Source organism: Schistosoma haematobium, chromosome 1 (genome assembly GCF_000699445.3).
Source record: "Schistosoma haematobium chromosome 1, whole genome shotgun sequence".
NCBI classification, from domain to species: Eukaryota; Metazoa; Platyhelminthes; class Trematoda; order Strigeidida; family Schistosomatidae; genus Schistosoma; species Schistosoma haematobium.
This window is the reverse complement of record NC_067196.1, coordinates 24,574,198-24,588,276: the sequence shown is the minus strand read 5'-3', so window position 1 is coordinate 24,588,276 and position 14,079 is coordinate 24,574,198. Positions and strand designations below refer to the sequence as shown.

At 33.1% G+C, this 14,079-nt stretch overlaps 1 protein-coding gene across 1 annotated transcript in view; it reads left to right on the top strand.

The window, feature by feature from the left end:
• The first annotated feature begins 3,394 nt into the window (after positions 1 to 3,394).
• MS3_00005774 (uncharacterized protein) overlaps positions 3,395 to 14,079 on the top strand; it is a 39,595-nt gene continuing 28,910 nt past the window's right edge. The window contains exons 1-10 of the mRNA XM_051213854.1: positions 3,395 to 3,551; positions 3,599 to 3,811; positions 3,844 to 3,930; positions 3,968 to 4,087; positions 4,121 to 4,222; positions 4,265 to 4,335; positions 4,367 to 4,476; positions 6,299 to 6,382; positions 8,992 to 9,188; positions 13,545 to 13,618. Of these exons, the coding sequence (XP_051073502.1) occupies positions 3,761 to 3,811; positions 3,844 to 3,930; positions 3,968 to 4,087; positions 4,121 to 4,222; positions 4,265 to 4,335; positions 4,367 to 4,476; positions 6,299 to 6,382; positions 8,992 to 9,188; positions 13,545 to 13,618 (896 nt within the window). The 5' untranslated portion in view covers positions 3,395 to 3,551; positions 3,599 to 3,760. The remainder of the gene's footprint in view (positions 3,552 to 3,598; positions 3,812 to 3,843; positions 3,931 to 3,967; positions 4,088 to 4,120; positions 4,223 to 4,264; positions 4,336 to 4,366; positions 4,477 to 6,298; positions 6,383 to 8,991; positions 9,189 to 13,544; positions 13,619 to 14,079) is intronic.

Here is a 14,079-nt window from a genome sequence, read left to right as displayed (position 1 = left end):
TATCACTTGTTACCTTAAATTCTGTTTTGATATTTGTTGTCCCACTGAAACCATTTTTGTAAATTTTGATCGACTTACATCTTCACAACTAAAACGACTACGAAGGATGAAAGAAAGCATGTACAAGGAGAAGAACTCTAATGAAGCTCGTAAAATAAGTGGTTTGATAAACCTAGAGATTAGACGTCTCAACTGTATGTTTACTCAAAAGCTGTTATCTTGCAAAAACTCTCCAAGTATGTGGAAATTTTTTAAAGAACTTACAGGTGACAGAAAGTTTAGAAGCGATAACCAGCTGAATGTTTGTGACTCAAATAAGTCTTTTGTACGTCAGTCATCTGATGTGATGCTCCCTCTATCCACGGGTTTAAAAAATAGCTGTGTTCCTACTTTCACTGAAACTGATGTACGAGGATGTCTTCAGTAGCTTAATTCATCTCGATGTTTGGGACCTGATGGTATCCCAAACATCCTTTTTTAAAAATGTGCTGACGTCATATTTGACAGATCCTTCTCATCTAATCTCATACCGAAAATGTGGCGAAAGATGAAGATAATTCCTGTACCCAAGAAAGCATTTGGTGATAAGAATGTAAAATTTAGACCTATTGCAATAATTTCACCCTTCCTCAAAACCATGGAAAAATTATTAATACTTCCACTTCAGCCTGCGATAAAAAAGCATACTGACCCATACCAGTTTGCATACAGGCGCAAAAGAAGCACTTTAGATGCTGTTGCAGTTCTGCATCACAACATAGTGTTCAACTTAGAAAAGGGTAAGAAGTATGTTCGATGTGCTTTTCTGGACCATACTTTAGCTTTTGACTCTATACCAAAACAACGTTTACTTAACAAGTTAATCAGCATCAACACTGACAGCTGGATAACCAACTGGCTATGTTCCTACCTCCCTGGAAGGGAACAGTACACTGTGTTTGGAGGAAGGTGTTCAGAGTCTCTACTGTCTCATGAAGGTGTACCACAAGGAGCTGTTCTTTCACCTCTTCTATTCTCCCTTTTTCTGCATGACCTGCAATCTTCCACAGAAAACACTTTTGTGAAATATACGGATGATCTCACTGTATGTATGCCTATATCTTCCTCTTTACATCCCATAGAAATGAATGAGTTTTTGTCTCGTATTGATTGTTGGTCTGTTGGTAATGGTCTCATACTTAATCCATCTAAATGTCAAGCTGTTAACTTTAGTGTGAGACATGAACGGAATATAAACACTATTTTGAGATCCCATAGTGCTTGTACCATCGGAGACTGTTTGATAGACTCAGTGTCGAAGGTCAATTACCTTGGTGTTACCTTTTCCTCTGATCCCTCTTGGTCTTCCCACGTTTTATTGTTATCGAAGAAGGTTTTCCGTCTGACCTACTACATAAAGAGATTGAATGCTCTTGGAATTACTCGTCATTTACTCTTACAATTTATCAATTCTTGCATATTACCTATTATCCTTTACTGTTCTCCATTTTTCTTTCCCGGGCTTTTGAGAAAAGACTTTGCTGTATTGCGGAGAGTGCTGAAGGCAGTTAGCAAGGTGTGTGGTGAATCTTTCGAAGTCATAATTAATATGGTTGTGGATAGACATTTAAAATCATGCAAACTCCTGGCAGATGTCATTTTATCAGATACTAGCCATCCCCTTCACTCTTATCTTTCTCCTTGTATATCTTCTGATAGAACGAGATGTAATTACACTAAAATCCATGCACGCAAGCAAAAGTATAAAAGTTCTATAACACCTTACCTAGCAAATATACTCAGTGACGAGCAGGTTGTTAGAATTAACCTAGTCAATAACTTACATTCTTAACATGTCTTTAATTTTAAAAAGTTTGTGCAGCTTTTTTTGTTTTTTTTATTTAATTTTTTTATTTCTTTTTGTATTTGCTACTGCCTTTTTGTTTGTTGTTCAGTAAGTAACTTGTTGAAATACCCTGTGCTGAGAATTCTATATTGTACCAAAAAGATAATATCTAAAATCTGTCCCAGTCGCCGCGTTCCAGCTTTGGACTTCGAGAAGTCACTTTGACGATTTTACTCATTACAGCGAAAAATCTTGTTTGAAGTTCGAACCCAACTAATACCTAGGGTCCACAAACGATGCATTGCCCATGCGATGCGTGGAGAGTATGTAGTGAAATCATATCTCTTAATTTGTTTGAAATTAATGGACACATTGAAAGCGCTCACAATGCTTCTAGGTTGATGGGATTTTGAAGTGTTATCAAAAATTATGTATAAAATCAGTTATAGTAACTTGTTTATGTCGCGGAGAAAATTGATATTGATATTTGTGGCATCATTTTACTGATCATTTCGTCAAGTACTGAAGCTCATCAGCCCATTTAAGGCGGACTATGTTGTTTACCGGTCTATCCCGAGATAAAGGAGATTAAGTAATCACAGACAAAGAGAGTGTTGATGATAGGTGGAAAGACTACTTCGGTCGTCCGTGTTGGTATTCAAAATTTTGCTAGAATAAGGTTACTGATACGGGACATCGTGCTGCGCATCAGGTGATCAGTTAAGGGAGCGCAATTTTCGTGTTGATCCGAGGTATTTGTAAACATGACTGTGTAAGTTTGGAAACTGAGGGTTGGATTTTAATCTTCTGTTATCTATGCAAGCAGCATCCTTTTTAGAAGACCAAATGCTCCCTTTTCAGACTTACTGTCTCGCTGCAGTTTTAATTCTCAACGTTTTTGAAGATCAGTGAACTACGGTTTCCTGTGCTCTACCTCGGGTATCCAGAGACCCAAGTTTGCGTTTGCTGCATCCTCATTCAGCTAATTTAAGGCTGGTAACCAGATCAACTAACTATGTAACTTATCATTAGAAAAAGAAATTTGCGACTGGATTTGGCGTTGTTTGTTCTTTGTATTTGTAGATATAATATTTCCTATTTCCTTATACTGCGTCATAGGATAGTGCGGTTTTATTTATGAACTCTCAACCGATCATCAAATATAATTTCTAATAATTTGAAGGTTCTGGGTTCAAAGACACTGGCTTCCAGTCCGCAGTCCTTGAAGCTCCTAATTTGAAATGTAGAATAAGAATCACTTCCATTCACTCGGCAGTTGTTAAAATGTACAGCAGGCGGTAAAACTGGTTGCATACGTATATTGAGGCCTCAGGAACCATCAGATCATTGAGTACCTCTCACTGGGCTTCCTCAAGAACAAGAAATCAACCACCGGAACAATCTTTGTAGAATGCACATCAAAAAGTGATTCTATTCGTTCCTCAATATTCTGTGTGCGATAGTTATTTGACGTCTTGATACTAAAGATAATCCTTAACTCCAGTTCTCATTATTTGATCACTCATACGTTTATTTTTCCCTTTTAGTCCCCAACATTTTAGACTTGAGAAGCCATTGTTACTGCACTTGTGACAGTATTTTCCACCATCGAAACCCTTTTTTATCTGGTATGTCTTCGAGATGGCTTTGATAATAGTTTCATCCATGTGGAAGTGCTATAGATTAGAAATGTTGTTTGGAAAACGGTTCTTTAGTTGATTGAAAGGCAAGCAGTTCTGAGTCGTGCAAATATAATAGTGGTCTATTTGATAGGTGGGAAGATGGTGGAATGTACTAGATACAACAGTTATCGACATTGAAGAAGTTGCAGACACGATAACTCATTCGACCTTGGACCAACACAGGTATTGCTTTCCGTGTTTTTTTCGATTTCGTTGGCACGGTGATAATTACAAATCGTTTTTGAATTGAGAGATGCTTGACAAAGATCATAATCATATGAAGGGAATTCTTGATCAATACGAAGTGATTATTCTGTTTTTTCTAACTCATCATAGGTTGTTGAATGTTTGGGAAAAGGATGTCAAGGAACATCATATAAGTTGAGACGTCGAGATAATTTCGAATATTTTGTATTAAAGATGGTGAGAGAAAATTTCACATTCAGAATCCTGGAAAAAGATAGAGTGTAGAAGTCTAGACCATGGATATTTATTGTGTGAGGAGTTTTATCATATTCAGAAGTTCATACATCCATACTTATCAAGAATTTTAGAAATTCATATGTCAATGAACTCAGAAGTAAACTTCATTTTTTATATTACCTATGTCAAGAACTCGGCAATTTATGTGTCTGTTATCCGTAACTATATCGATCTGCCAAGCTTAGACTCCATAATTAAAGACAACATAGAAAAATCTAGGTTGGAGTGGAATGTAAGAAATACAGTTTTAAATATCTACCTTAAGGAAAAATAGTTAATATACCGAATGTTTGGAAGCGTGCTGACTGTTATAACTTCACTGAAAAAAGCGAATTGTGGCTCTATGTAACTTGTTCATATGTTAACCCTTTTAAAGCTATTTTCATCCTGGTAATATTTTTCTTAGTGAGAAAGGATTTTTTATGACGGATATTTGGGGTCCGAATCTGATGAAGTATGCTCGTGGAGTAGATGTTTATGTGCAATGTATGTTAAAATTAAGCAACACCATATTATTTTTAATGACAATGTACTATTTTCTCTCTATTCACACATAGGACAGCAGAATGAACCCTATTTTTAAATTAAACACATTTTGACCTGGGCATGCTTATCATAAATCTAAACACTTGATTATCTTCGCTCAAAGATTTTTTGTAATATATAAGTACCAGTGTTTGAATCTTATTAGCAGATGGGTTTCATGTTTATGAGTTTTAACGTAGTTAATGCTTTTCACATTTATGCGAGACTTAAGATTCATTAAATAGTTTTCCCAGTAACAGCACGTTATTGTCTGAAAGTGTGTCATTAGAATACGTAATGATGACAGAATTTGATATACTAACTAGGAATTTCTGAAATTATCTAATCCATCTCCATCTCTCAATTCTGAGCAAATGTGGGGTTTTTGTGGTGTTTTTGTGTGAACTGCTGATTCGTTTGTATTTGATGACTGCTTGATTTCAAAATCCAAATACAATACGTTTGTTCGTGCTCATATATTTTTTATCGGTTAAGTTGCGTTATTTCTGGGATTCCTAGTTTATATTGCAATTCAAATACTTCAAATAACAACAGTTTCCCCCAAAGTTTGGGGACATTTTAGCAAAAATTCAAACGTTTCCAAACATTTATGGGGGTTTCCTATAACCTGAGGAAATTTTGCTCTTTTCGTTTAAGTTTCCTGAAACTCTCTGTTGTGGCTTCTCCAAAATTTTCACAAAACAGATAATATTGCCCCCAAAATAGAGAGATTAAAATACTCTGGTTGTTACGAATGGATCAGAACTCAAGTCAAAGAGGAGGCATACTTGGAAGTATTGTTATTTGAGTTCAACTTGGGCGTATAGTAATCTTTAAAGTAACCTTTGGTGGGACTACAATTTATGGACGATATTCGAGCAATGGTATGATGACTTTGGAAAGAAATTAGGATAAGGGTTTATAGTTGAGCGTTAGGGTTAGAAGTTAGATTCAATGTTTTCATCACGAAATGACATTAGCTATGATGTCAAAATGGTATTTAGCCGAATATGTGAATAAATTTTGAGCCACAATAAATGATCTGCTACCTTAAGTCTGATTGCTTTGTTCATAAACCAAAGTCTCGCCCAACCGTTATACATACAAACATTGCAGCCATCCATTTGTGAGCCATAGTGAGTCTATTATTCTTCTGGCTAACGGTCTTCAAATTGTTAAGTACAAATGTAATTGTAAAAGATAAATATTTTCATTCAACAACTTTTTAACTATGCTTGGAGTTTGCATAAGAAGAGCATAACTGATACGACGATCACAGTCTATCACCATTATCTTTAACTACACGCGTCAGCAAATACTGGGAAAATGTTTATTTTTGATAATTAGTGTTCAGTATTTATGTCTAATAACAGTTAAAGGAAGTATCTTAGATTTTGCCCGGTAAACTTAACGATTTTGATTCAAAGCATTATATTACTAAGTCAAGATTTTTGCTTACTTTCAGTAAAGAAACAAGTAAGTTAAGTGCTATCCACTGATTAGGGAGTTAGAATAGTGGGATGGTTGAAGTTAGAATGAAATCTTCACGGTGACAAAGTTTGAGTTAGAAACCCTGAAAAATGTTTTAAAGTTTAGACATATTTAAGGAGACGTGAAAGAGGTTCTGATCGCATATTTCTGTACTAAATCGGAGTCTTAGTTGTTTCATTATTTATGAAAAACTTAGTTACTGACCGTAAATCAGATTTAATTATAGACAGATATCTTGAGTGACTTATTCTGTATGATTCGTTAACCCTTGATCTATTATTTACCTTTACAGCATTTGAATACATAATGAATCCCGATCTTTTAGGTGAATTAGCCATTGAATGTCCTCCAGATGAACTCCCGCGAAGACGTTTACGTAAGTATAAAGTGTTCGTTCCATGGTTTACATTTACACCTATGAATTTAGTCAGCGATCGCTAATAAAATCAAAAAATAATCGTGGTCTTCTGCAAACATAAATCGTGGTCCTGTCTGACTATAATTATAGAATATTTTTCCCATTAGTTTCTAAACATTTCACTTTATTTTTTTATTTTACCATCTAGTCGTGTTGTTTTGACGTTGATTTGTGAAAATCTTTCTTTTTGGGGGCACAGTTAGCCAAATATGATTAGTTAAATTAGATCACAATAATGCTTGTTTTCAAAGAAATCCACCGTCACACATTAAATGAAGATGACATTTCGTCATGTAATAGGACAAAGAGTAATCTAGTGAAATACCAATTGACGAGGTTTTCTGCATAGATACATTGACAAAATTTTGGAGGTTTTTACTTTCGTAACCACTCTTTCCATTACTTTAATATGGCATTTATTCGGAATTGTTTTAGAAAATGGATTGGTTATTAAAGACAGGAGTTAGAGACTAATGTCTCCGTAGAAGGAAGACTGGGATGTTGTACTTATGAATGAATAACATAGAAAAGAGGGACTTCATCCCCTTTAACGCTCACTTATAATCGTCTACGACTAGGAAGAAGAAGACGAAAACAAAGTTCACTGAATCACAGAAGTGGATATTGTGATAGCTTTTTCGCCATATTTGGGGTTGATTGTTTCGTTACATCCTCATATAGACTGATTTTGTTTAAAATCATTGACCTTTATACACCCACAAAATAATGAGAAAAGTGTATTCAATGACGTATGACGGAAGGAATTTATAGTGTGAGTTCGTAAAAAGTAAAGGCATTGCATATAATCGTGAAGATAAGTTTTATAATTACTCTCAGTAAAACAGTGCTCATACACTAAAACTTTCCATAATTTAACCAGTGGGCTGAGACATAATCGCTAATTTGCTTTTAAGGGGGATCAAAAGCAAGGGAATTATTGAAGCTGGGGTAAATACGACGTTTCCGAATTGGTTCCAAGGATAGATAGTATTAGAGTAGCTCAGACCTTATAAATTTTATTAGTAAGTAATCCTCGTAAAGAATGAATTTTAAGTGAAAAAGATTCACTTTTAATGTTGAATTAACAATGCTATAGCAAAGCGATTGAACACACTGGATGTAAGAACGATTTATTTAGTTTCTTGAACAAAAGGATTATATTTCATTCAAACCACCTGTTCTATCAAGGATCAAGCCCTTGCTTAATGGTTATCAATTTGTACCATATGATACAACAACTATCAAGAATGTGAAATGTAAGGTACCGCAAAACAAACTCTATTTTAAGTCTATCTCGTGTGCCAATACTACTCAGAATAAAGGTACAGTATTCCAGAGGTGGTAAAATTCATTGGCCATTGTTATGGAGGTTGAGTGCTATAAATCCGTAAATCGGTCTAATACATCATGATTTAACCTGATGTGAATAAACTATAGTGATACCTGTAAGGAGATATGTTACACAACAGAACAATTAAGAAGAAATGTTGTATCCAATGAAATTAAACAAAAGGTAGATTTTATGCAATAACTCTATAAAGCATATGAGAAAGTAACTATCATAATAAGAAATAAAAATCACTGATTCTAAGTGTACAGTTGGTTATTTTTGACAAGTGATCAAAGTTTAAAATTATTTTCGTCCATAGAAAAAAGTAGGTATTCAAGAAAATGTCGTAATAGTAAGAAGCTTTAAAGTTTAACTTCAAGAATGATATTTTCAGCTTCTATGATCCAGTAAGATTAAGCAAATAAATTGAATTATTGTTCAGGCTCAATTAAGGTAAACATTTATAAATTATCGTTTCTTCTTTTAACTGAGAACGTAGATACTCATTTCTACTGATCTTATTTCAAATTATTTAGATAAAAATAAATAGCACTTTATTTAAGTGCGATATTCGTTGATTATATCGTTGGTAGATTAAATTATATATCTTTCGGATTGATACGTTATAATGTTTCTTAGTATTTGTTTAGGGAAGTTAGTTATGAAAACTTTAAAAATTGACTTGGTTTTGATATATTTAACGATCTCTATATGTTTGTTCATAATTGTTTATTCATTAGTTTGAAATAAATCTTTTCTGAATTGTAAAATTGACTTTGTAGATCACCAACGTAAATGATCTATGTCAAAATGATTGGAGTTAGACATGAATGGTGTGACAAACTAGCTAACGTCGAAGTCACACCTCGTGGTCAGCACTTTACGTGGACTACCCCATTGACGTATCAAGGTACCATAGATGCTTTTAAGACTGTACAACACAGAGGACGTTATTACAGAAATATATTAGTTAAAGTAGATACAAGCGAAAGTAAGACCACTGCCGCATGGGCCAGTCTATGGCATACGACCAACTTATGCAATTTGGTTGTCCCTGACCTTAACGAGGATCAATGATTTGCTCGGTATTCAATGATCCAACTGCCGGATGATTTGGCTAGGGCTTAGTGACATTTCGCTGGCCCTACAACTTGATTATAATTTGTGTATCTAATCTTTAAGTAGATAAATCATAAATCACAATAATTAGTTGTTATAACATGTACTTTTTTTATAGCCAGATACATTGAATGGTGTGCTCCTGAAACAAGTCAGTTTGAATTTACTGATAAATCTGATGTATGGACTTTGGGGTGTATAATCACTATTCTAATATATATTAAATATTTATTCAAAAATAAAGAGATTTTAGCAGTTGATCAACTCAAAGCAAAAGAAAATATATTTCACCATTTATCGTCTACAGAAGAATTAGTAAGTGTTTTCTAAATGAAAAAAACACAACTAATAAATGTGTTTTTAAAACTTTATTTGTATGAGTATAAACTGTATACGAGTTTAAGATTAACGTTCATTAATTTTTATTATTCATATCAGAAACAAACTAAAATCTCTCCTTCTTCTATCAAGCAAAATGTATCGTTGTAATCATTTTGTTGAGTTATATCTAAAAAAAAACTTAGAAGAACTATTCATAGCGGGAATAAAATGCTATTGAATAGTGGTAGATGTTTTCAAAAGATGGATAAAGGAATTTCTGAAGAAATGTTTAATCCCACTTTATATAACTTCATTCTTATCTATTTGTTTCCAAGTATTATTTTTGGGGAAGATGATCATAGAATACATATTTCTCAGGACATATACCACGATAATTTGCAAAGATTTGTATCAAGGATTGAAAATAATCAGTTGTTTTTGGTATTTGTGCATCCTTAGAGGGTTGCTTCGACATTGGCTCTAGGTCACATGCTTGTTTTAGTAATGTCGGGTACTGGCTATCAATGGAATTAAGGAAGTGTTTTTTATTCCGTTTGGGATCTTTCAATGAAAGATGCATTGATGTTTGGGGCAAAAAGGAGATGGGTTAGAGTTTTGGACACTGGGATGGAGGTATATCCAGTTAACTAGCCTCGAATGAGATGAAACGTAGGTTCTGGTTTTCACTGTTAGCTACTATCCGACTTGACTAAGAAATATACTACAGTAAGTTCCTCAATATTCAAACTCTAGAAAGTACAAAAGGCTAGTCAGCTAAAATGCATATTTTAAGATGTATACTCCATACACTTATCTCTTTATGCTTAAAATCCTTCATTTGGTGGATTTACAAGATTATTATAACATACAATGCTTATGAGTTTTGCTTTAAAATAAAAAAAAAAATAGCTACAATTTAATTGAAACAGAAATTTCCGTGTAATGGAATAATGACTAAGTATATAGAGGAGATTCGACTAATTGAGTGTTAGATGGTGGTTGGAGGTAGTCAACAGGAAACCCTGGACCCGGGTTTCGTGCTACTTGGCACTCGTCAGCAAGGTGTACCTGTAATCTTGAGGGAACTGACGCTCCCTGGCGGATTCGATCTCGTGTACACCCAGCTTCACAGTCAGAGACGTTACCACTGAGCTATCCGAGCCGTGACTAACCGCCCAGTCCTACAGGAGGTTAGTCACGGCTCGGATAGCTCAGTGGTAACGTCTCTGACTGTGAAGCTGGGTGACACGAGATCGAATCCGCCAGGGAGCATCAGTTCCCTCAAGATTACAGGTACACCTTGCTGACGAGTGCCAAGTAGCACGAAACCCGGGTCCAGGGTTTCCTGTTGACTACCACCAACCACCATCTAAATCTCAATACATAGTGCCCGCAGTGTTGAGTCACCTAGACTGGTGGCCACATTGCAACATGATCAACAGCATTCGATCTGTACTAATAAGGACTAGACAAGCATGACATTGATTACCACCCAGTGATCAATCAATTATGACTAAATGAGTGTTGCAGAATGATTAAATGGGTCATTGAAAAGCGAATTTAGAATGGTTATTGATAATATACCTGATGACGTAAAAAAGAGAAAATAAGTTTACAGAAATGAACAATCTGAGCAACCATTTATTTAGGTACATGGAATGCTCGTACAATGTGAGAGACCGGGAGAGTCTTCCAAATTGCTGTAAATTACTGCAAATGAACAAATAAATAAGATCTGAAATTTTAATTGGGTAATGTAATGTTTTTGTTGGGGATATTAAATCTGAAAATTTAGTATAGTAGGAAGAAATCAACTATACGATCACGTCCTGATTTAAAGTAATTTTTATTTCAACTGACTCTCAATTAGTTTTCATATGCCTTAATTAAATCATCGCGACCTTTTATTCATGTGAGATTTATTCTCTTTGGCAAACGTTTTAAATAATGATGGTGGAATGATTTTTTTTTTTTACTATGAATTAATGTTCTTTGGTCTCCATTGAATAAATGTTCCTTACAAAATTTGTCTTTTTGAGAGTCAGGCGCCATAGAAGAAAAGCAAGCTATGCTATCCCGGTATAAAGGTGTAGTTAAGAGATATTATCGGTAGCATAATGATGTCACTTTTATAGAGAATAATGATATAATTTTATGCATTGATTATGTTATTGTTCATTTTTCCATATTAAGTCTATCATTTCATTTTCCCCATCAACACATAAATAAAAATAAGTTGGAAGTGATATAAATGTCATTTTTTTTAAGATGAGCGATAGAATACAGTGACCTTGTATTAATTTATTAATTATTAAACATTGAAAGGAAGTGATAGAAAATTGTACATCTAACCTGTTGTTCAATAACCATTATAATGAATATCATGAATTCAGTGAAGTTAACATTTATTGTAAACATGAATATAAGTAAACATAAATAAGTCATGGTGACGCTGTATGTGATAAGTAACCAAATAGAATATATAAAATCTCATTGATATTCTGTCATTTTGACTACTTACCTTCATTTTTGGGACTAATGAGTAATGCCGTTCATTTTTTTTTTTACAAAAAAAAGTCAATTTCATAAAAATAAACGATTTGTAATGACAATGAGTTTATGATTAATAACCAATTCAACTGGTTCATCATAATGCTAATGATGATGATGATAATGATAATATGTACGACGTCTATTTATTAAATATCTTTATTATTTTACAAAGTAATAATAATGATAATGGTTTCCTGTTTATTGATTAGTTTATGGTTAAATAAACATATTAATTAAGTCAAGTGATATAAAGGGAATAATCTAAATGACTACTAATAGTTGAATGTGTATCCATACATTTTCATTTGTCGATAAAGGGATATGAATTGAGTTAAATGAAAGTGAACTATTACAAAATAATGATCAATTATCAGACATTATGTTGTTCTACTAATTTTATATTAACATTCACTGAATTATTATTATTGAAGTAAAGAAAAAGACAACCATTACCATAGATTACCCATTAACATAAATTAGTTAGACCAAATATCTTTTACAAAAAAACAAATTATTTATAATGTAAAATGCAAACATCCTGTATTCTAATGAACAAAAACAATCATTTAACTATTTGGCATTTATAACAAGTTAATTTATATGAATAATAGTTAATTCAATAAAGGTATAACAACAACAATAACAACTAATTCTAATAATCAAGGCAAACTATTTGTTTCTTCCTTAGTTATATCCGAAATAGTATATAACTATTATTCTAGGATGAAGATTCTTTAACAGTATTCTTTTACGAGTAAATAAAACTAAGTTTATGTATTATCTAAGTACTTTTTCAGTATATATTTTTTCTTAGTTATTCACATACTTTAATAATCATTTATATAACGATACCCTAAAATGTAATAATAAATTATGGTTGAATATAAAAGAATATAGTGATACCTGCATCGTAAGAATGAATGAGAAATCTTTTAAAGTATTATAATGAGTTTTAAATGCATTGTTTTATTATCTAAATTTAATAGATTATGTCATAGCTCAGATGGTATAAGTGAATATATGAGATTTTATTCAACCAGTTGTTTTGAGTGTATAATCGAATGAAAGTAAAAACCATTTGTTTCATTGAAATGGTATGGTATTTAAAGACAAGGTTCAGTGGATAAAGCAGTAGACTTATAACTGTTTGGTAGTGTATTTAAGTTTTGTATTCTTGTTTAGGTAGGTAGTAGAATATTTTCATTAGTGTTCATATAAAATGTTCTAGTCTATCCTAAATAGATGAACATATACATAGTACTTAAATAAATATACTTTTATTTGTATACAAAACTTAGTTTTAGTAATATAATTTAATCGTTTTCACTTAAAAAGAGAAATCGACTGATATTCATGGTATGATTTTTCAGGTCTATTGTATTTGGAGTTTGAAACTGTTATCTACACTGACTTCAATCTGAATGTTAACTAAAATCCCAACCGCTAATATACAACAAAACCATTATCTTCACGTTTGTTCACATTTGCTTTTATCACTGTGTTACACATTTTGAAAATCAGTCAGTCTTTCATTAGATACACTCCTTACGTACCATTATCTATGGGTTACTTTCTTCCTGTTAAAGAGATCTAAGAGTTATCGATCTTAACAGTTATTCAACTGATGGCAGTCTAAACTTAGAACTTTTCTAAGCAGAAGTAGTAAACTATTTGTTCTTTTGGTATCTGTGTGAAAATTCCTTTAAAAGTATAAGAAATTTTCATATAACTACTTTTATAAATGTTTATAAACATTAATTAAGAGGAATTCATACCTGTTTGTTTATTCAACTAAAGGAAACACACAAAGAACTGTTTAAGTTACTTTCTCAAATGATGAAAAACAATCCATCTGAGCGTATAAGCTTAAAGTAAGTCATTCGTTTTTTTCTTTCTGTATAGAAATAAAATGATATATCACTACTTTTTCTAAAATTACATAATTTTTAAAACTGATTATTGTTTTTAATTGTTTCAAGTTGTTTCTTCTGGTTTATTAGTAAGTTGAATATTGAACAGAATACAAGGAAAAATTTTTCATTTTATTTCTTGTTTTTACATTGAAGTATAAAGATTATTACAAGTTAAGTGTTTAAAAATTTTATTTGGCAAAGAATTAAAAGAAAGAAGCCCCCAAATGCCCTGGTTCGGCAGAGAGTGGGGAGAGTCTGCTCTCCCTCTATAAATGCTCTCACACGTGAATATATCCTCTGCCAGGGAAGTCCTACTCACTGCATTCTCGTGGCCCGGGTGTTGCTTACGAAATTGAGAGGACGGGTTGGTGGACATGCAGAGTCCACCTAGGGGAGTTGGAAAACCCTGATTCCAAACC